The sequence below is a fragment of the Simochromis diagramma genome, unplaced genomic scaffold, assembly GCF_900408965.1.
Source record: "Simochromis diagramma unplaced genomic scaffold, fSimDia1.1 OVJJ01000545.1, whole genome shotgun sequence".
Classification (NCBI taxonomy): domain Eukaryota; kingdom Metazoa; phylum Chordata; class Actinopteri; order Cichliformes; family Cichlidae; genus Simochromis; species Simochromis diagramma.
In genome coordinates, this window is record NW_024387371.1 from 6,329,976 (window position 1) to 6,352,996 (window position 23,021).

The 23,021-nt window shown below is 38.9% G+C and overlaps 1 protein-coding gene across 11 annotated transcripts in view; it reads right to left on the reverse strand.

Annotated features, from left to right (window-relative positions):
* rap1gapa (RAP1 GTPase activating protein a) overlaps positions 1–23,021 on the reverse strand; it is a 55,020-nt gene that overhangs the window by 24,961 nt on the left and 7,038 nt on the right. For 2 of the 11 annotated variants that reach the window (XM_040008044.1, XM_040008055.1), the window contains exon 2: positions 7,187–7,222. Coding sequence is in view for 8 of the 11 variants with exons in the window: in XM_040008037.1 (XP_039863971.1) it covers positions 7,187–7,222; positions 16,814–16,857 (80 nt within the window). In the remaining 3 variants the exon portion in view is untranslated. Of the gene's footprint in view, positions 1–6,037; positions 7,150–7,186; positions 7,223–16,813; positions 17,289–23,021 lie in introns of those variants that run through there. The other 9 variants (XM_040008040.1, XM_040008039.1, XM_040008037.1 and 6 more) reach the window with 8 other exon arrangements.

The following is a 23,021-nucleotide window of genomic DNA, read 5'->3' on the forward strand; positions in this document are numbered from 1 at the left end:
TCCACATGAAACGATCCCCGTGAGCGCAGCCTGCTCCAATCAGACATTATCAGATGATGATGATAAGATTAATGCTGCAGAAAATTGTTAATCTTGCACCTTATTGCACAGAGTGGTAAAATAAACATTCTAATTCAAGTTAACAGCTTTATTGCCAAGTTTGGCTCTCTGTGCTGCTGTTTATTTCTAAGGTTTAAGTGCACATTAGAGCTCTGAAACATTACATGTTACTGTACCATAGCCTAATTTTTGAGCCTAAGGACACGTAGAAATTGCTTTAGTTTGTTGTCAAAGTGAAGTTTTGGGCATTTTGTTGCTTGAACAGGTGATTTTGGTGTGTTGTGTTCTGCAACTCTAGCAGTGTAAAAGAGAATTAGCAGCAGATTAGAATTAGGAATGATAGCTATCCATTTTCTGCTTCATTAAATTAATACATACAAACTCCTATGATGATGTTTATATAAAATATATTGCCCCAGTAGATAATATATGTTGCAATTAAAACATGCTGTAAATGAAAGAATCCGCGAAAAGGTTTTCCAGCTGTTTTTAGATTTAAACACATGTTCAGCATAAGTTACCGCAGTGATATAGTCAGATAAAAGGAAAGCTACTTTGGTGACACAGGAAACTCTGACTTTAAGCTCAACATAGCCCTCTAAGCCAATAATCTGGTTTCATAATACATCCCTAGGATGGAACAGAGAGCAGAGGAGAATAACAAAACAACAGCAGAAACTCTCACACTAAGCTTTGCTGTTTTACTTTCCAAATGTGCTGTAAGAGGTCAACCTTAGTATCTTTATAAATTTGGTGAATGCCAACACATTTCCAGGTACTCACATTAACTCTGATCCACTAACATGCACATGTGGATGAGTCGGCCATAAAAACGTAAAACAGCAAAAAAACAGAACAGTGTGACATCATTTTCTGTGAAAGATGCTCCATTAAGTATCTAATGAGCAAATAGCTGCTTGCTGCTATATTAATGTTGGATTCAGATATTATAGTATCTTTGAACCAACACAGAGCATACTGTGTTATAAAAAATACTGAGCATGTAAAAAAAAAAAAAAACCCGTCCTACTCTAAATGTATTTCAAGACAAACAGATTTTCTCATGAATTACATTTGTTTGTGATGGTTGACAAAAACATTTCTAGTCAAATTGTCTCATGTGTCATTAACTGTGTGGACGAGTCATCCTGTTAACCCAGAAAATGAAGGAGAATCTTCTAATGTGGTTAATGTTGTAATGAGCTCTACTGTAACCCAAACCACAACTGTTTCTGGGATATAACGAAGTAGTTTGGGGGTACTCAGACTGAAATAAAACTAAAGACATAAAAGTCAAAACCTAAAAGTTAAAGGTCACAAATGAACACAAAAATAAACGAAGAGAAAACACAGGAGTTACACTCTGTTCCTGAGGCATAATCCTGTACATGGTCCTTAAGTCCTTACGCAGCTCTGCAATTTTATCCTTATGCAATTATAAGTTGTCTTGTTGAAGGACAGTGTGTTCCCCTTGGGGTAGGGTTAGGCAGCTGGAGTTCCTCCTTGGATTCTTAAATACATTTCATATGTCGTTCAAACGGCTTCTTCAGTTCTAAAGCTGAGTCACACCCGCAGTTTAATACTGCTAGAGTCTAAATATCTGGGTATTTTCATCAGTTTTTTAGAAGTGAAGAAGCCTTTTGGGTGAGTGGTGAAATCTAAAAAAGATGTGTATTTGCCTTCAATGCCAGAATACCATGACATGGAAGACTGAGAAGCTACTAAGGCTACTAAGACTTTTACTTCAAAATGTAAAAGACACCAATTATTTATTTTAAAAACCTGCTGTTATGCTATATTTTTGGTATTTGCAAAAAGCTTGAGGGAAACATAAGCTCAGTTCTTTTTGATTATATATTCCTGTATCTTCACAAGTTTGCTGAACTGCTGCTTGGTACACAGCAGATAATATACAACGTGTCTTTTTGTGATGACAATAGTTAAAGCCAGAGGTTTGATCTCATTTAATTTGTGCACACAGTTTACAGTCTCACAGCACAAGTCATTTATCAACTGCACCATACGTCTTTGTAAATTTATATCCATATAAATGTATGACACAGACCCAACAACCACATTCTGCCGTGATGTTTTGTTTCTTATATATCAATATAACACTGATGATAAAGAAGAGTAGTACAGTACAGAAGTAACTTGACCTGCTCAAATGCACACACAAGTCCTCCAACAGCCAGAGACACAAGGAATTACAACACAAACAGTCCTTGGAAATGGCTGTGTTCCCAAGGACACCCTCCCCTACCCCCTTAAACTGATTTGAACTACTCAAACAAATGGCAGGATGATTATCTCTGGTGTAAAGTCATTTCTCACTCAGAGGCAATTTTTCCAGATGAAAAGATCTGACTTTCTGACTTGCTTGGAAAAAAATATGTTATTTTGCTGGAGGTTATGTTAAAAAAAATATGTAACATAATTCAAACGATCTTATGAGTCAGCTTTGTGTCTTAATCTGTGTGCCAGAAGGAAGTAACAAAAATAAACATATGAATTTCCCTAATCTGTTTTGCGAACCGGTTTCTGGTGCCAAGCAAATACTGGGCAAAATTTAAAAAGCAGATAAGTCTGAGAAGCTTTCCATTCCCCAGGGAACTGTTCCTCTAAAAGACCTTTTATACAAAAAGGCAGATAAGGAAATCCTAATCAGCAGTTCCTAATAAGAAACTAGAACACAAATGGTGGTAAAAAAAAATAAATAAAATATATATATATATATATATATATATATATATATATATACTGAAAACTTCAAAAGGTTCAAAACCTTTGTTAAATCAAAAGCTACAGACGAAATAAATCTGGAAATAAAATGTCTGTGGAATCTAATGCACGAGGAGGCTCTTTCTCTTGAGTCTACACTTTCCCTCATAGCTAGCCCTATTCAGTTAGCAATAAAAGGCCAGGTATAGCAGGTGGTATTGAATAAAGGATGTTCTCTCTACCAATGAGTCCTGATTTTCAGCTTCCTTATCTCTAACAATGTCACTGTGCAGATTTCCTTAGACACAAGCCCTCTGGGAAATCACAATCAGGCAGATGTGCCTTTTCTACAACAGAAGGTCACTCTAGTGTCCTTTTATGCTCTTTTGTGCTTGACATATTGGAGTTACTAGTGTAGTCCATGACACCTAACTTCATACGGTTTTATCTGTGTACAAATATCCTATCAATCAGGAATTTGTTCGCAAAACTTCCGATCATGCAAGATTTGTTAGGCCTGGGAAAGAAAAGGAAGAAGGAAGGAAGAGAATAGAAAAGCCTTGAGTCAGCCTCCTCCTCCCACTGGCTTAGCTCATCATTACTGCATGACATCTGTCAATAAACAGGCCCCACATCTTTAAAACCTTTCCTGCCATTTTCATACCTAAACTCCTGTCTTACACAGTGTGACTGCAGCAAAGCAACTTGCAAGCAATTAAGTGAACTTTAAAATCGCTGGAGGAATAACTAAGTACTGAAAATCTCAACGAATCAGATAAAGCAAAACGGGAAATGTCAAGTCAAAGTTGCCTGGGACTCGTCTCAACCTTCAGCAGCCGGCTGCGTTCTGAGCTTTATGTTTTTATAAGACATCTTCTGCTGGGCCTGGATGGTGGATGACATTTTAGGAATTGGATTATTGAGGTGGTTCGAAACAGGGGTGAGCTTGTCACTTCGGTGCTATATTAGGTCAGACAGCAGGAGACACACAGAGAAACAGTCAGGTCTGATCGGCCTTGACAGTTTGCTCTCCCAGTATGTCTGCTTTTCCAGACGACACGGCTTGACATACATGGATGAGCGTGCACAAACAAGCTGACACCGAGACCGTTTTCACAATGCAGCAGTGAGCGCATGTGCAAAGGAGACAGTCAGACGATGATGAGGAGCGACATCTCTTGGGAAATCAGTGTACACAAACAGAGGAGTGTTTACAATGACACCTCTTAACTGTTTACAAGCTAACCTCCCCCAAAAAGACAGCGGGGATGAAATAGGCCTAGGATTTAGAAAGCATCATAAAAATAGAATAGGAACTCACATCAAACAATTGGAAATATATAGCAAGGTCATTCAGCAGAAAGGAAGAAATGAATAAAACAGTAAAAAGCAGATTTGATCACCGTGGGGGAAAACATCCACAGATGCCCATCAAGTACACTTGTTTACCTGACTTACGGGCTCATTAAGTGCCAAAACTATGCACTACTAACTTTGGCCACCAGAGGGCTAACAATAAGGGAACCAAAAGACAACAAACACACAACAAAGCTCCATCGTTTTGTTAAATATGCATATGAAATACTCATATTGAAATGATAATTTAAGTCTAATATAGTTTGCTTACAAAGTAACTTCAACAAACAGGTCAAAAAATACAGAGCATTAAATTATTATATAAAAATCCTCAAGCTCGAGAATCAAACTTCTGCAAGTTGCATATCATGTTTCACATACTGAAAAAAATCATCTTATACATTTCAAGAGGGCAGCTTGAAATCAAATATATACATTTTTCCTATCTTTAATTTATGCTATTTATTGATCTAGACTGTTTTAGATTAAGTTGCCCCTTTTTATAAAATGTTTTATTTTATAAAAAACTCAAAATCATCTTGAAACCTTGTTGCAAGTAGTCTCATGTAGGCACTACTTTATGTCTCCTGAACTACATTATAATTTATCAGAGACTGTTTACATCCCCTCACCCAATGACTACCATGAGCCTCCCATCACATGTACATTTGCACACTGATACAGCTCGCAGTTGTAGTACAGGATAGAGAAAATAGTAGTTTCTACATGGAACTGCTTACAACAAGGTTTATAGATTTTTTTTTTTTAGGAACTAGGTCATAAGACATGGCTGCTGAGTTGTTATTGTTGTTGTTTTTTTATTCTGTATTTTGTTCTCTTGGTGCAATATAAGGGAGGGATGGAAAATGCCATTTAGTTTTACTATATTCAGAGAAGACAGACATCTTTATGGCTAATAGCTCTCACACTGAAACAATCTATATGAATAAACGGCACTGCAAGCCGGAGCAAAAATATGTAAATGTAATTTTATCCCTTTCATGTTCATGTTAAATTCAGATTTATAGAGAATGCAGATAAAGCTTTGCCCTATAGCTGATGAGTGTGAAAAGCTTATCAATCTAAGAGATGCATTTAAAGACTGTTTTTGCAAGAAACAAAGCTTGTTTAATGGGCAAGAATAAAAGACTCATTTTGTTTCTTTCCACGTTTCAAGCAAAGACCAGTGCTCTCTAGCTTGATTTTTTTTTCTTGCTAGTAAAAGTGGCACCTAAGGGTGGTTCAAAAGTGCAGACCTGTCCAGCATGAAGGTCAGGTGAGCTGAAGCATGGATGAGAGAGTGGGATCTGTGGTTTGTTTTAAAGAATGGGCAGTGAGTTATACAACCCACAGCCTGCTACAATAATCCATGATGCTCCAGGGATAGGAGAGCAGAGTGCACTTTTTACTTGGATGTATGTTCACATGTGCTCAGTCGAGAGAGGAGAGATACTCTTATACAACATCTCAGTATAGCCATTATCCACACTAACCCTTCTCTCCCATTGCGTCCCATCGAGGGAGCTTAGCAAGGCAGGATTATCACCAATTACAAGCCTCCCCTGCAGAGTGTGGAAACTGGGTTTGAGGATCATGAGCTTATTGTGTATGACCCACAATGACCAGATGAAAGATGATCATTTAAGATTTAATCAGCAGCAAGTGTGGAAAGACTTCATCTTAAGACTTAGTGATATTAAATGCATCAGGTCAGCTCTCCTGTCATGAATTACAGAATATTCTACCTAATCATTGGATCTATATTGTAAACAGTATGAATACAACAGAAGGATAACAAAGATAATCCTGTGTATGTATATTAAAATCTGTTTCCCAATCGGCTGGGGAATCATGCAGTTCTTATCAGCATTATCTAAAGTCAAGTCAGTCAGAAACTCACCAGAGTTTTCTTGGCCTTCCGATTCGGAAAGGTGAGCACGGCATTTTGCTGAGTTCTGTTAAAGTTTTGCTGCCAGTTTTTTACAGTTTACAGTTCAGATTTCCAGCCACGTCCAACATACAGCTGGATGCATGAACTGTCAGTGCTTGTTGATTTCAAAAAAAAGATTGTCAGATGGCACTTTCACAGTTGCTTTATCCAGGCAACGCCAATGTTGCTGATAAAAGATGATCTGCCCCGCTGGGTATAACCAGCGATCTTAATGTAAAGTAGCTTTAAACACTGCACCAAATTTTTCAAGCAGTGCTGAATTATTCCCTGATTTGAAGAAGATTGCCAAAAAACGAGTATGACTGATGAACTTGTATTATCGTATCTTGGCTTTCTAATGCAGGCCCCACATTTTCTATTTGCAGCGTCACCTCATCCAGTCAGTTGCTTCCCCCTCCTTCCCTCCTCTTCACGCCCAGAAGTCTTTTATCTCCAGTGCTGCTTTTGTGTCCTGTTTTAGATCCTCCTCTTCATCTTTATTTTGGTCCGGAGTTTACTCTTCTTCTTTACAAAGAGGTGCAATCATTCTGTCTCAGGCAGCAGCAGCTGATGGCCGGACGACAGCCTGTGCAAACAAGCTCAGCCACTGCTGAGTAATGCAGGCCTGGCTGGTAAAAGATATCCTCCTGCATTTGTATTCCAGAGGGAAGGCAGGATGATACTATGGTGGAGCACTGTTTAATGTGCTGCATTCAGACAGAGGGGGACGAGGGCCAGACACTCATGCCACCACACCTAAAAGCTTTCAGAAATGGTGTCGTGTATCTGCAGTGGCAGGAGGTGTGCATGCTCAGATCCCTGCCTCTCTCCATGTGCCACTCGCAGCAGCACTCCAACCTTGCCAGCACTGCAGAGATGGCAGGGCGGACTGGGTATCTGTTTCCCCGCTGCTGCCCATCTGCTCTAACTTTTACAGGCTCATTCATCTTACTTAACTCTACTCACTGCATTGATTCGCACATTTAAAAATGACAAAGCTGGTGTGAGTCAATGACATTGATCATCAACAGAAGAAAGCTTTAAGATTTCTAACTTTAATTGGCTGTGTTTGCTTATTGAAACGAAAGGAATGTCATTTATTACAGAAGGAACACGTACCATAAGCTTCTGGCCTTGGAGAATGTCTTGTCCACTCTGAAAAACAAAAACAAACAGCAGCTGTTACAGTCCCAAATAAATATGTTTAATTTAATGTGCTTATGTCGGCATTTCCTAAAAACAAGTACATTTGATATATTTTTTAACTTTATATCAAATAATTATAAATTATAAATGTTTTTAGACTTAATAATTAAGTCTAAAAACAAAGAGGAATATAACACCTAGTAACAGGTACATGTAGTTTCCATTCATTTGCCTTCCTGCAAGTTTACTCAGATTAATTTAAAGTGCACTTAAAAAAAAAGTTCAATGAAGTGAAAGAGGTTGATTATGCATCAAGCTGGGTTACCCTGAAATAACTCCTGCCATCTGTTAAAGCATCATTTCCCAGAATGAAGGAATGATTATTAGTCTGGTGTTTTCTGAGACAAAGTGAATCATGTTTCAGTTTAAATCGACACTTTCAGGCTCAGTGCACATTGTCACTCCAAAATAAACTATCATCTGTCCTTACATACTCTGGATAAACAGATTTAAGCAGGAGTAATCACTGGAAACAATAACCAGATGACGCAGGGTTGGGAACTCCGGGGATGAGAATGTAGAAACCCGTTTTTGCCAAAAGATGGCACTGTGCGTGCAGCAGAAGGTTAATCCTAACGTGCAATTAATAACAAACTGGGCTTGCTCTGCTCATCAGACAGAAAGATATTCATCATGATAATCAAGGCCATGTGGCAAGATTTAAATCACAAGACACACACAAAAAAGACCAATTACTTCTACTCTGAAAACATCACAAACAAATAACTACAGCTTTTCTCGGGCTGCAGCGTTTAAGTGTCTAAAAGGTGAATATTTGGTTCTGGTGAGTAAGCTGCAGATATTCCTCTTGTGTGGTTAGAAAAGAGTAAGAAAGAATACCTTTTTTATATAATATGTTATCTTACATGCTTTCCTGAGCAGTGCTAAAGATGATACACCACCTGACGGTGTAAATTAAATACAAATGAGCCAATAATGCGATTGATTTCCCCCTCCTTTCTGACTGTGTCTCTCATGACATAGAAAGGAGACATCCCGAAACCCCAAGCTGGGTCTCTGCCTGCTCTCACTCTGTATCTGCCAATAAGGCCACCATGGTTTAGAACTCTTACTCATCCTTCCGTGGAGATGATTAGTGTGCATGGCACAGCAACACCCGGAGGAGCGAGCATTTCTGGAAAGTGACTCTTGCTCTCTGAAAAACAGAAAAGCACACAGAAAACGACCATGCCACAGTAGCTACCCTTGTGAAGCTGTAGATGGGCATTTTTAGCATTTTGACCATGTTCGCTCTGATAATGTGTAATGCTTCAGGTTGCCACTTAGCATTTAACACTAACTACAAACTTCAGCTGAAGGTGAGGAGAATATTAGAGCTGTAGCAGATATTGTTGAATAGCATTAGAAATATACACATTTTGACCAGATGGTGGCACTGTAAAGTCAAACTCATTACATGCGCTATATTAGTTAAACTGTTATATTACTAGATAAGTGCATACATATTACTAGTTGTATTCTTCATATTTAGGAAAAAATGAATGGCTCAGTACAGTATCATAACCATTCAGCAGCATATAGACATGTTGCACTAACAGTAAATTTATGACAATCCATCAGTTTGAGATATTTAAGTCTTGTAAAAAGGGAAAAGACTGATTAAACATGTCATACTAAGAGTCATAGGCCAAAAATCACAAGCATAGAGCTCAGAAATCATTCTGGGGAAGGAAGTCCAGTTTCCATTCATATAAAAAGATCTCTTCATTTCATTGATTACCAAAAAATCCCCAATGAGGTAACTTAAGGACCAAGGGTTTAAAAAAAAAAAATCTTACTTCTTCTTTTGTTTATGAGAAGTTCTCAAAAACTAAATGAAAGCCTAAAGCTTCCTCCTTCTTAGAAAACTGCTTTACTGAGAGGAAACAAGCCCTGGGGGGGTTTGTTTGTTCATTGCACTGTGGAGTCACGAATCAACAGACTTGTGTTGTTACAGTAGGTTCTCGCCTGATTCCCCTCAGTGCAGAAGATCACTCATCATTTTCAGCCCCAGGCCTTCAAGTGACGGATAATGGCACCCAGATGGAATTTGTGGTGCCGTTTTATCTCAAATCTACCACCAGTGTTGATTTCACCGAGCCTAACAGACACGTGTCTGTAGATAAATCAGTGCTCCATCTTAAATGGAATTCATACTGGTTCTTAGGAGAGAAGAATAGGGCTCATGAGCCATCGGCTGTGCTCTTGTGAAGCGGCTAAAGTTGTTTTCGTATGTGCTGCATCACTAAGAATAACATTTTCCTCAACCTCATCCTGTGCTGCTCACCCAGGTTCTCAGGTTTCATGGAATTCCCATAAAATGAAATCAACCAGGGTGTGTCGAGATTATTGGAAAAAGGTTCCGAACCAGAGAGTCCAAAACAAATACAGAACATTTGAAAATCAAACTTCACCTTAGCTTGACCACAAAACATGGCACCCAGCAGCTTGGACCTCCTACAGATGAACCGGGACAGAGGAATGACAGACACGTCAAACCGACTGATTATGAAATTAACATGTTTTTTGCTGTACTGTGCTGGAAAGAATATGATGGGATAGATTCTGTAGGGATTTTGCTTTACACCAAAGACTCTGAGCTGTTAGGGTTTAGACAGGAAACAAGGAAAACTGAATCTGATCTTCTTAAGTCTCCAACTGACTGAACATACTAACATTATTACACTCATAGCAATTCGAAATGCTATTATTTGTTATGCATACAGTATAACACTATTGAAAATCACATTTCTGTTAACTGTACAAGACTGTGTGTAAATAAAATAAAGTAAAGATGTACCGGGCAAGACAACAGTCAGTGGTGAAAAAAATCCCAGCCGTAACAGCAAAACAAAAAATATTCTGTCACCGTTAGAGAGGACAAAAGTGGACTATAATAAATATGGCTGCGCTAATGCATTTTTGTATCATGAGTCATATTTTGCACATTCAAATCTCACTGTGAAAAGACTGTGGATAGCCTTGTTTTGATTTGATTTTCTAAAAAAAAAAAAAGAGAGAGAGAGAGAGAGAGAGAGAGATTAACTAGTGAATTTCACAGCCCATCACACCACAGACAGGAATTAAAGCTCAGGTCAGAGCCAAATACAAGCAAATATATATTTTTTAATGTTTCCTGTATGCTTTCAGCTAGGTATCATACACACAAATGGGTTACCATGGAAACAAACATCAAGGAGGGATGAAGGAGTCTCAAGGCGGGTCTCAGAAACGCGAGGTCATCACTGTGTCAGCGGCTGTCACACTCAACAATTGGTTAATTCAACTTAATCTGAGTTTAACTACAGCTTGCAATTTCTTCTCATCTCTGGCTAAACTTTTAAACATTTCCTTCACTTCTTTACAAAGAATTAACTTAAGCCAGTGGTGTATGTATGTATATAAAAGTCAGCAACACTGCTGGTGGCAAGTAGGTCAGCAGACAAGGCTCAGGAGTTAGACTGGAGGAAATCCAGCTTAAAGCAAAGAAGTTTGTTGTTCAGCTACAAATCTGCTGCATTAGCATGTTCTTCCCATTTTAATTCTGTATCTTAAATATGAGATGCACTGCAAATTTAACATAATCAAGATAGGGGTCAAGCACAAACATCCCAACGGTAGTTGTCACCAGCAGAAAAACAACAACAACAACATACTGATAGAAAAGAAACTGGAAAATAGCCCTGAGATTAATGTTCTTAGGGAATGAACGCATAATGATAAAGAATAAGGCCAGTGCTGTTAGTCAGTACCTTCAAACGCACATTTTAAACAAGAGTCATTTGTAGGAACAGATGTTGTTTCAACTAATGCTAAAAAAAACATGATCCCAGTGATTCCAGCTTACACAGAAATTATTCTAATTCCCTATGGCTGCAGTAAATTCTAATGGAGTCATGGGCAGTGTTACGCCCAGTTCACCCTGCAGGAGTTCGGAATAACTGAAGTCCTTGACAGTATTCGCTTAATATTCTCCAATTAAAACAGAAGTGAAAAGGCCACAAATCCTAACCATCTTATCCTATTATCGGTTGAATAAAGACGACACCTTGCTAACGTGATTGCAGGGTAACATTTGATTAGTTGCAGTAAATACTGAGTATAACCACAGACTGTACTAAATGGTTGATATCCACTGTGATTAATGTGCTGCTGTTTGACAGTTGCACTCTTGATACTTTGAAACCCAAAGTGATTAGTCAGGTGTGGGTATGACTAAGAAACCCAGGACTGCTGTTTGCTCATGTGGTAGCAAAAAAAACAACCCAAAACTTGCTTTTTAAAAGAAAGTCTTGCTATTTGGTTCATTGTGATTCTGACAGGGACCATAGTGATGTAGCTGTATTAAATGAATCTTGCAATTGAAACTCATGAGGACAGAGCTTAGCAAGGTTTTATTATCACATAGACTTTTACATAAGCAGATTTCATTTGTATCTAGAAAAATCAGCCTCTTCAGGCCACTGGGAAGAATACATGTTTACAGCACTTCTGCACTAGTTTCACTTTTCAAATGCCCTTTTAGATAAAGTCAGCGAATATAACTAAGGCTATATTCGATTAACATTATTTCAGAGAGGAGATTACACCTGGCTACACAGCCATCTGCAGACATGAGGGGCCTGAAGCAGGGAGAGCAGCTGGAGAGTTACTATTAAAGTGCAGCAACTGGAAGGACTCTAAAGCAACTTAAATAGCGCACTCTATATGAGATTTACCAGTTGGAAGGGTGTCAGCTGAGCAATTGGCTGATTAGGGCTGGTATTGATGTTAACTGCCATCAGCTGATGTTAACATAAATACTATTCATCCTGAGGGTGTAGCAAATTTCATTTCATTCCTTTGTTGCCAAGATAAAAAATAAAAAGCTGGGGGCTTACCAAAGGCTTCATAAATAACATGAATGTCTTTTCAAAACTTTGTGAAAATTCATCAAAAAGTTTGGAGAGATTTCAGTCTGTAGCAAAGTGTGTTCCACTTAAGGAACATGCCCCTATTTATCCACCAAAACTAAAGAAACGTGGATGACTGGATGAATGCAGAATGTGAGCCTATTCACTTTATTCTGAATAAGGTCTTTCTGCCCTTAAAACCTACACAAGGACATACAGTATTCTTATATCCAACTGAAGTGGAAGTATGAAGTGGACTGAAAAATATACTCAGTGAGATGCACAAGGCCTTAAGCAGAAATAACAGCTAGGGTAGTGATGGGAAACACTGTCAAACAATGATGAACGTGACCAGATCTAGACACTGTACTGTATCTCAGCCCCGCGTGGGCTGAATGAGCTCATGTCAATGGGCTCATTCAGCCCACGTTAATCAGCGCAAAGTGGCTGAATGTCCCCATTTAGCTACAGTACAGTTAGATACAGTGTATGTGAAAACAGACACATTGGTAGCGAAATATTTAGCACATCTACCACACAAACAAAACACATGACAAGCCTTTTATTTACCAGTCAAGTATAGCAGACTTGTTCAGTTATCTTTAATTTCACGTAGTTGTAGTGTGGTGTTCTGTGTTTCTCTCAGTTATATTTTAGTTACATCATGTTGGAGTAGCTGTACTGATTACATAAAGAGCGCATAATTATCTATGCCAAAAATCACAACAATCAGATTTGGTCAACTCTTGTAGCCCTGCATGTACTTCAGATAACCTTTAGGTTCAGATTTAACACGATTAACAGAAAAATTAGATCCTTTCCAGCTGTTTCTTTAATCGACCAGTACATGCCTGATGTTACAGGTTCTGTTTTTTAAGCTTATAAAAATTAAGCCTTTTGGGTCCTTTATTATGTTCCGAGGTGGTTGTCAGGCAACATAATGGTGTCATAATATATGACATATAATCCAAGTTTTAAGGATATGAATCAGATGTCATTTTCATGAAATGAAAATGGTGCATCAACGGTGCACATGGGTCATTTTAGCCCATTTGCAGCTGGTTGTTAGGCAACATAAGGATGTCATAATATCTGATATAGATAAGAACCTTCAGTGGGCTAAGATACAGCAGCATACCTGTTTGAACTTGGTCTTTTAATAAGATGAAGTTTGGTGGTAACGTTGTGAACATTAGTTAATTAACACTGCTTCTGTCAGTCTCTTCCCTCCCACTTGTTCTCCGCAGATGGCTCGTCATTGTGGATGTGAATGAGAATGTCAGAGTAAATATGCAAGGTGATATGAGAACACAGGCACTGAAGAGCCCTCTGGTTGCCTTGCAGCTCCTATTTGTTTTGCCACTGCCCTTTCAGTACTTGAATGGCCTCCTGCTCTCAAGTATCTCTATCTTGCAGTGTAATCATCTTTTTTCATCAAACAAAATCAGCTCCTCTACATTGTCTTCTCATTGTTCACGGTTAAAATTGAAATAACATGCTTTAGACAATTGATCATCAAAAATCAGAGATAAAAGCCGCTGTTTCTTTCTTTTAAGAAGCACAAAGTATGAAAAACAGCTACTTTCATTAAAATAAACCCTTTTTATGTTAAAGCTGAAACAGGAAGAGAAAACAAGATGAGCGGGGAGATCAGCACATGATCAGCCGACACATCTGCATTATTATACTTTACACTGTTTACCTGTTGTTTTTAGAAAAGACATGACTGCTCAACGTTTTCACTCACAGACTAGATCTTCTAAGAACTAAAAACTGACCCCAGATGAGGTGCAGGTGTCTACTTCCCTCTCAGACCACTTCAATAACAATATGCTTGAAGGTTATGGTAGATTCTTTGATGATGCCAGCTCTAGCTTCATCTGCTGAACCAGAACTGATTGCTAATCATGCTGTTATTGTGAAGTATTTTATCTCACACTGTGAAACAACATTTTTTCCAAAGGGTATGTGGGCTTGTTTACTTGAAGAAATGGCAGTTTCAAATCAGCTGACCAGAGAATATGTACTGCAACTGAAGCCTGCTCAGATTGCAAAACAGTGCCTGTCTTTCCATTCAGCTGTTTTTGAACAGGATTGAGAAGTATTCTTCCAGTCTTTCAATGGGACACTTCCACATACAGCATCATTGTTTAGGCTGCCTAAAGCTGTCAATGGGTTTATTGGGAGAGCATTCAGTTCATTTAACAAGTCACGGCTCTGTGTTTATCTCCGTGAGATACACACAGAAACATATGTATATGTAACATATAACATATGTTTCTGTGTGTAACAGTACTAAGGAATACTTCCAAAAACTCACATTAAAGGTCACATTAAAGCATATGAAAGTCTGGTAATTTCTGTATTCAGTAAAAGAAATTTAGAGAAAGAAAGTGGGTGCCATAACCTACCAAAGGTAAATAATCACACCTAAATTAAGTGGCCCCGCCATTTTCTTTCTAAAATTATGAGCATGCTGTGTCAAAGAAAGAATAATCTGCTGAAAACTGAGGGATCATGTTCACCTAAGTGAATGTCGACGGGATGCAGGGATGAGAGTGTCTTACAGATTACTCCCTAATGTTAGCAATCACCCTGACCTATTGAAATGCCAGTGCATTCAAAGACAACGCTAACCAGAAAAAGCACACGCTTCGCTTTATACCAAGAGCAGGTCTACGTTTCTCACTGCCTTCAATCAATGCTCCACTCTATGAGTGTGACAAACTGGGGAAAACGAGTGCAAACATATCAGCCTACTTGTTAAGAACCAGAACTCCTTACAGCAACAGGTTAGTGTAAACGGTTTGACTTTGTAGTGTTTTATTTTGTACACATGTAGAATGATATATAGACACATTTCACATCTTTATAGGTTTATCTGACCAGCTGTGCGCTCCCTCAAAAACTAACTACACTAGCTATTAACTGAAAATAACAAGAGATGCACCAATTAGGGAACAGTTAGATGTCCTCTAATGGAGTGGGCAGGGCTACAATTATGCTTTAACACTTAATGAAATATATAGACTAGAATTTGCGATTTTACTCCTATATGAGGTTTTGTTATATTACATTAGGTTTTAGCCTCTTGCCCAAGTTTCATAAAAGAAGTTGGGAGAGTTGTGGGACCAAATATTTAAACCAAAAAGTATCTGTTCCTCCTTTAATTTTTTTCTCTTTTGAAAATGAAAAACAGAGAGTGAAAAGACTTAGAATAAGGCATAATCTTCACTTCTGTGCTGCTTTTCTACCCCATTACCTTCTCACTGGGATGTGTCAAATCTTAATGTGCTCATTACTGAACACACTAGTGATACTTGACAGTTGGTAAGAACAGCTCTAAACAGCAGCAGTAGCAGACCGTGATGCATAAACGCAAAAACAGACCTAAAAAAACAAAAAACATGAGATTTCTGTTTTATGAGGAGTGTTTTCTAACATGAAAATTCAAGTTTGTGTGAAAATTTAAATGAAACTAACTTGTTGGTTTGACAAATACACTGCAAATCGGGCTAACCTCCCCACATCATAGGTCAGCTATCATGTAGCTGAAATTGAAGAAAAAAAACAAAACTACAGCTAGTTTAAATATTTACAACTGGTAATATGATATGGTTGTGTGGATCAACACGTTTGACCCTTCCACTAGTAACAGCTCACTTAGAGGAAAATCACAGCTTGCAACTCACTGAACATTCAAATTCAGCACAAAGCAGTGCTAAGCTACAAAGTATAGGACACCTGGAGACTGCAGTCCTTGGGGCTCCTGGAGGCCGAGATAAGGCCCTGAAAACATACCTCCTCTGAATGGCCAACAGCCAAACATGCTGATGTTGTCATTGCAGCCACTCGCTAAAATTGATACATTGCTCAGCCTAGCAGCAACTGTCCCAGCTAGTTTTCTACTTTCTTGAAGATACTCAAAACACACACAAAAAACACACATGCACACACACACAACGCTTTCACTGTCAGGCATCCAGTTGCACTGGGGCACCTGCTCTTTGACCATTAAAAACATTCTTGGCTGACTCTACTGCCCAGTGTCCTGTAAAAGCTCAAGTGGGCCAAATAAATACACTGCGGACATAAGTGCCCAGTGACAAACACTCAAGTGTACTGCACATATTTCTTTCCTCATAGACAAACAATAAAATATCACATCAAAGGCGAACATGAAAATAAATCAGTCTCATGCAGAAAAAAAACATAGTGCACAATTACAACAGCATGGATTCACAGGAATAGATAGAATTAGTAACTTGAATCTTAACATATTGATTTTGTCACCTTATAGCTTTTGTCACCTTATTTTACCTCGCCATTACTGTGAACAGTTACCCTAATACCTTAACAAATGACCACGAAACAACAACAGCATTAGTATCGGATGGAATAGAAAGATATCAAACTAATAAGCAGGACATTTATGACAAAAGCTGTTTTTTGCTTGCTTTTTTTAAATGACAGGATTCCAGAGCACCAGCAGCACAGACGTGCAAGCACCAATACAGACACAGAATGTGCAGAGTCATCAAAGCAGGTGCTAGAAACAGATACACAAGCACACATACATTCACACATGATATCCATCTCTGTGAAGATGAATGAGTGATCTAGGAATCAATAGGATTTTCATTCTTACCCCCCATAGGCTCCAAAAGTGAAACTCCTCTTTCTATGCGGCATGATGGCTAATGGATAGCTGTGAGTCAGTCTACTCAGTGCTGAATGGAGCCAGCACTTGTGTCACTTACGCTGACTGAGCATGTGTGTGCGTGTGCATGTCAATGTGTGTGTTTGTATTCTTTGCCTGCCGTCTGAGTTCCACTCCCACAGCTGATGTGCCCTGCCTCTTCCTTGCTCACTCGCACTCCTCCTTCGCAAGCAGGGTAGAAACGGCAAGAGGATGCGGGAGGACGAGTGGGAGGGGGCTAGAGGGAGGGCTGCTGACCATGCCAGTCACCTCTGGGAACCAGGGGAAGAGACGCAGTTTTGCTGACTTACTGTCTGTATCTGTATTCCTTCTCTTTAGCATCAAGAACATAGACAAGACACTTCATGTCTATTTTTACTTAAAATTTGTGTAGTTATAAGCACACAGCTCTGACAGCAGTGAGTCCACACGTAAACCTGGGAATAATACTGTATATGATGTCAGCAAGGCAGAGGTGCTCTTGGCATTGTGAAACAAGTCAAGCAACAGTTGTTCTCCCACCTCTTATGTCACTGGAAAAAGAGCTGGTCAAACAAGTACATCGAAAGATAATTCATCATTTTTCACAGATGTCCTATTCTAAGAGTCTTGTCACACCTGCGTGAAAACTCTAAACAGGTTTCTTATCTGTTACTTCATCTCATCTCTTGCACACCCATCACTTGCGGTATGCACGCAAAATGAGGGTTAATGAAACACACAGTTCTCCTGCTTTACTATTAAGTGAGTCAATCAAATGACGTGAAAGGCTGGACACAAAAGGAGACTGTCTGTAGACTCTCCTTTGGCAGGCTGCTGCATCTGATAAACTGGCAGGAGTGACAACAATGCTGTCATGGATTACTGAATAAAGAAGGATTGCAGTCACAAGAGTCACCCAGCTATCGGACATAGATTCACTTCCAAAGCATTTGTATTATGCCTGATGAGCACAACAGATGTTTTCATGATTTCTGTTAGGCGGGACATACGGTATGTAGCTGTGTTTATGGGAAAAGCAGTGTTTTTAGCTGGCAACAGCTGATTTGAAATGAAACGGTGTAAAATGGAAACTAAGTCAAATCTACCAAACGAGACTTTAATCTCCCAAAGGACCAATGATGTCTTCATTACATTAACTGCAATGCACTCCCAGTAACTGACCAGAGAAGCACGTAATGAATCAACGGGTGCACTAAACAAGCGCGATGAAGCTGTTAGACAATTGCATCATCTCTCCAAAATTACATCACCACTTTCCTCTGCAACAGCAATCACCTAAAAAACATTTTACCGCAGTCCTTGGCTGACTTTGTTGGTAGCAGGCTTCACCTTGTCTCTTGGCCATGTGCGAGACAATCTAACTTTATCTTACTGAATAGATCTTTGGCTGATAAAGACTTGATTGAATAATATTGATTGTTGCTGTAATTGATTTTTTTTGACAGTCAGACACAGAGTCTCACTCACGGTAAACCCTCTGGGTCTCTAAGGTGGTTGGTCTCTGAAAAATCTCCAAAACAGCTGGACGGCAGTTTGCACAATTAAGGCTACTTAAACCTGGTTGATCCCGACACTTCATCTCTAGTGCCACCTTGAGGCTGATATTAATTGTTTTGTGTGGCTACAATCATGCCAGGGTTTCCTCCAGAAAACCAGAAAACCATAACACCAACAATTTATCGTTGCGCTGATTTGCTCTAGTGATATCAACTATAGCTAACTGTGAAGTGCAGACAAAACATCAAAGCTCTGTTGGTGTAGGTGCATCTCTGGACACTGAGTGGGTGACCAGAGAGCAAAAAGCTGCTTATTAACAAATTTTGAGTGCTTTCCAATAGCCCCACACAACAAGGTATTCAGCTTCAGAGTGGCACTATGACTGATTCGTAATCTTGCTTATCTTAAAGTGAAGTGATATGCATTTCTTTTCTCTCTCTTTTTTTAACTGAATTTACCAGGAAATGAAACTCTGGAAATGAATGATATCGTTTTTTGTGGCTCTTGGCTCAAAATAAGGCACGATTAACCTTGTTAACCTCATATTATTGTAGAGTGTTTACCTTACAGGCAACTGTTGTTATGATTTGATTCTGTGTAAATAAAACTGAATTGAATTGAATAATATGTTTTTCAAAAACATGGGATAACACAGAGCGATAGACAACCTTCCGCACTGACATTCACACCTATGGGCTATTTAGAATCACCAGTTAACCTAATCCCACTAACTGCATCTCTTTGGACCACAGGGGGAAGAGAGGGAAACCATAGAGAACCCTCGCAGACACCGGGCGAAGATGTGAACTCCACCCGTAAGAAGTGGTTTGGAAAAAGTTCCACAGTAAGGTCCTCTGAGTGAAGCCACAGTGTTAACCACCAAGACACTGTGTGGCCATTCTTCAGCTGTTACCTACAGAAGGGAGCGTTTTTGCTCCTAATGTGTTGGAATCTTATTTAACGTGGCTGAAATAAGTGCAGGGCTATCAGATAAGCAGGTAAAAAAAAAATTTTTAAGCTTAACTTATGCTTCTTTATATGTTTTTATATATTATTTTGTTTCATGGCAACATTAGGCCAACAAGAGAAACACTGCTGCCTTTAACCACCCCAGTGACACACACATACACACCCACCTCAGCTTTTGTCAGGTTAAAACTTGTGTTTTGTGTAATGCTCACCCAAAGGATAATATGACATTACCTGCCAAACAGCAAAGTCTTGGAACATCATTGATCACAGAACAAGGAAACTGCTCTGTGATCAATTAACAGATCATGGACAGATGTTAAAAAGGCAAATCTGTTACAGTAGCTGATAAAACAATAAAGCCCATTTTAAAATGTAATAAAGTAAAACAAACCCAAACAAAAATAAGAAAAATACAGTAAAAATCTGCAAATACAGAACATGAGAGCAGCACAATATTGCATCAATGAGTAGTGAGCTAAAAGACTGATGAATGTGTTTTACATCCTGAAAATCTTTATATCACGTGAAACATAAACATCTACAATCAAATCATTAGTTCAATTACAAACAAACAGCTTTATAATAGTACCGCCACAGCCCAAGTCTATTTAAGTACCACTCTATTGATTTAGCCTGTCAGTCTTGTTGCTACCTTCAGTCTCCTGCCCTGACAATTCAATTAAGTACAGCAGCTGTGGTGTGTGTGATGCATTTGAATGAATGCAGCCCAGACAGAAGCCTTTAATCACATCACCTCAGGAACAAGGCCCAGAGCTCTGAGAAGCACTGGCTCCTCTTTTGTCTTAAAGGATGTGGAGGGGCAGGAAGACAGGCAGGAAAACTCTTGGGAGAACAGAAAAAAAACAAGGAGATCCTTTCCCGATAGCTTTGTCGTCGCACTTAGAGAAACTACAGACACAGCACCGTCAGCAAAAACAGCTCGCAAAGGACCCTCGGTGTCCCAAAGATGTAGATTTTCTAATTTAGGGCTGAAAAATCTAAATATCCATTATTACCTTGTTCAAATCAGAGTCCTTGTTATTTTAATAAATGACAATGATGAATGTTACTAGTACTGCAGGTGAAAATGTAGGTTGCATGCTCCCTCTTGCAGTCATTCAGCCCCATAATCTCAATAATTTATTTTCAGTCTGGGCGGTTGAAAGGGTTGCAGCAGTAGGGCAGATGTTGATGTCAAGTTGGTGTGTGGTATAAGAGGGGGTGAGGAGTGGACAGAACAGAGGTAAAGATCGCTCATTCATTTTTATGTGTTTTATGTGTCAGGAAATTTGCTCCCGAATAAATGCTGAGCCCGTCTGAAGAGAAGCAGATGCTGATTAAACAAGCAACACATGCAAAGGCTTTTGTTCAGTGGGTCATCATTTTTTATTTGATTTCCTTTAATGTATGGGTTTGTTTAAAGCCGAATAAACATTACTAATCTAATCTATTACATACTAGCATGTGGTTTAAGGTGAAGCATATCACTGCTGGCTCAACAAAAATTTTGTTCAAATAAAAAACAAGAAAGCAAACTGTTTATTCGAATGACCTTTTATGGAATTTAAATGTCTCACAATCTACAAGCCTAACAGCTTATTCTTATGGCCTTCTTTTAGTTTAACGTGTAACATAAAAGAAGGCATACTTACTTTTAAATTATCTTTTTTTTTAATTGATTCAAGGTTGATAAAATTATTAATGTTTTGGGTGAGAAGGAATAACCAGTAGATGCTAAAGAGCGAACAGCCCCTGAAAGAACGAGGTTAATCATTCCACAATATTTATACTTCACTGGGATGAACAAACTGCCTATGGTGGCTGTATACATTGTAAATATTTTTCCGTTACTTGGCTTTACAAAGAGCACACATATACGAGGATCTCTGGAGAGGGTGAGTTTGTGGAGGAAATGGGGTACCATACAAATATTTGAAGGAAGTGAATATTTAAAGGGCAGCTTTTGCGCCTTGAGGCGACTTTTGTTGTGATTTGGCGCTATATAAATAAAATTGAATTGAATTGAAATTTCTTTGAAGAATAAGAGGTGCTTTATATCTGAGTGTTTCATTTTTACTACAGTTCATTTGCTTCACTTAATGAGTCTAAGAGTGCACGGCTCTCAAGTCGCACTGGCCAGAAGACAGAAGAAGGTTTATGACTCCAATTCACTTTGTCATAATTTCAAGAAACTTTAAGTAGTATTTAATATTATGTTTCACTTTTAATTCAGCTCTCCGTCTCATTTCTTCTTCACTTTCTAAAGATCAGTTTCACATCCTGTGTTCAATATCTGGACATACTTGGCCTGCTCTAGCATGCATTCAAAAATAACAAGAAGTTACAGTAATGATTGCAGACCGTCTGACTGGAAGGAATAGAGCGAGCCCACTGACCCATCCTCCTCCCACTGAGGTCACGTGCCCCTCGGGCTTCTGGGAGCGGCTGCAAACAGCCTCACGCGCACACTGTGGCCTTTCATAGCCTTGCTGTTTGGGGGCCAGGATATTATGGTGGAAGGGGCTGAAGAAAAGAGGTGCTGTTGTAGTGTGCTTAAAGTGAATGGGCCCCATATGTTCCACCCTTTATGTGCAGCTCTTTGGTCTGGTTCCACTTCTATTAATTTCATTAGCAGGAGACTGACCATTATCTTTGGTAACAGGAGTCATTATGCGACTTTATCCCACAAAATGGTATTATCTCGAATTTTAAAAGGGATTACCAATAACTAATATCATGAGATCAATAAATCATGGCAATGTGTCTTCTTTAGACAATTATAATCTTATAGAGGAAGAGCACAACAGCCCCAGGGACATGTTGCTCATTGATCTTTTTTTTTTTTTTATTATTATTTTTGCCGAGAAAGATTTATTTCACTTAAATTGGTACATATTCAGTGCCGTCCTATCTCTCCACTGTGTCTGGGGCAGCTCTGTGATGGATGGTTCCTTGCGACTGAGAAGGACTTTGCCTTCATGCCAGGTGATCAATACATGACTCGCCACAGCAGAGATAGACTCGGCCCAGCTCCAGTCGGCTTTAAATCCCACAGTCGGTAGATAAATGTCAAAAAGCTAAAGGGTAATTTTTAATCCTGTTTCTCTCACGCTAGGAGTAAATTTGATGCCTCACATTTCCACTGCCAACTATTGCGAAATTGACCAGTGTAATATTAGCTGATTGTATTCAGATAAGGTGGCAACGAAAGGCTCAATAAGAAAGTTGGGTAAGACGCAGAGTACCTCTACACTGGGGTGACTTCAAGAGTCTACATGAGCATATATTCATTTCTAAGTGGTGCTTAAGAGAAAGCAAAGTCACAGTGCCCTCTGCTGGAAACCGGAAAGGTTCACATTAATATGAGATATGCCGCACAATAAATCAAGTATCTATTAGAATACATATTCAAATCAAAATTTTTCATCCAAAAAGACAAATTTGAATTTATTTTAACAGAAAATGTCTGATTTTAATCAGTTATTACTAAGTAATTTTCTCATAAAACATTTTTGATAAATGGAAGTTTTATTCATAAACTTTTCTATGAAAAAAAGCAAAATAAAGGGTTTGATGCCACCATTTGGCTGCAGCCTTTCTGTGTGGAGGTTGCATGTTCTCCTTGGGTCTGCATGGGTTAAAATTCTGTCACGGACTTTAAGCTGTTGTGATAGTGAAACAGCTG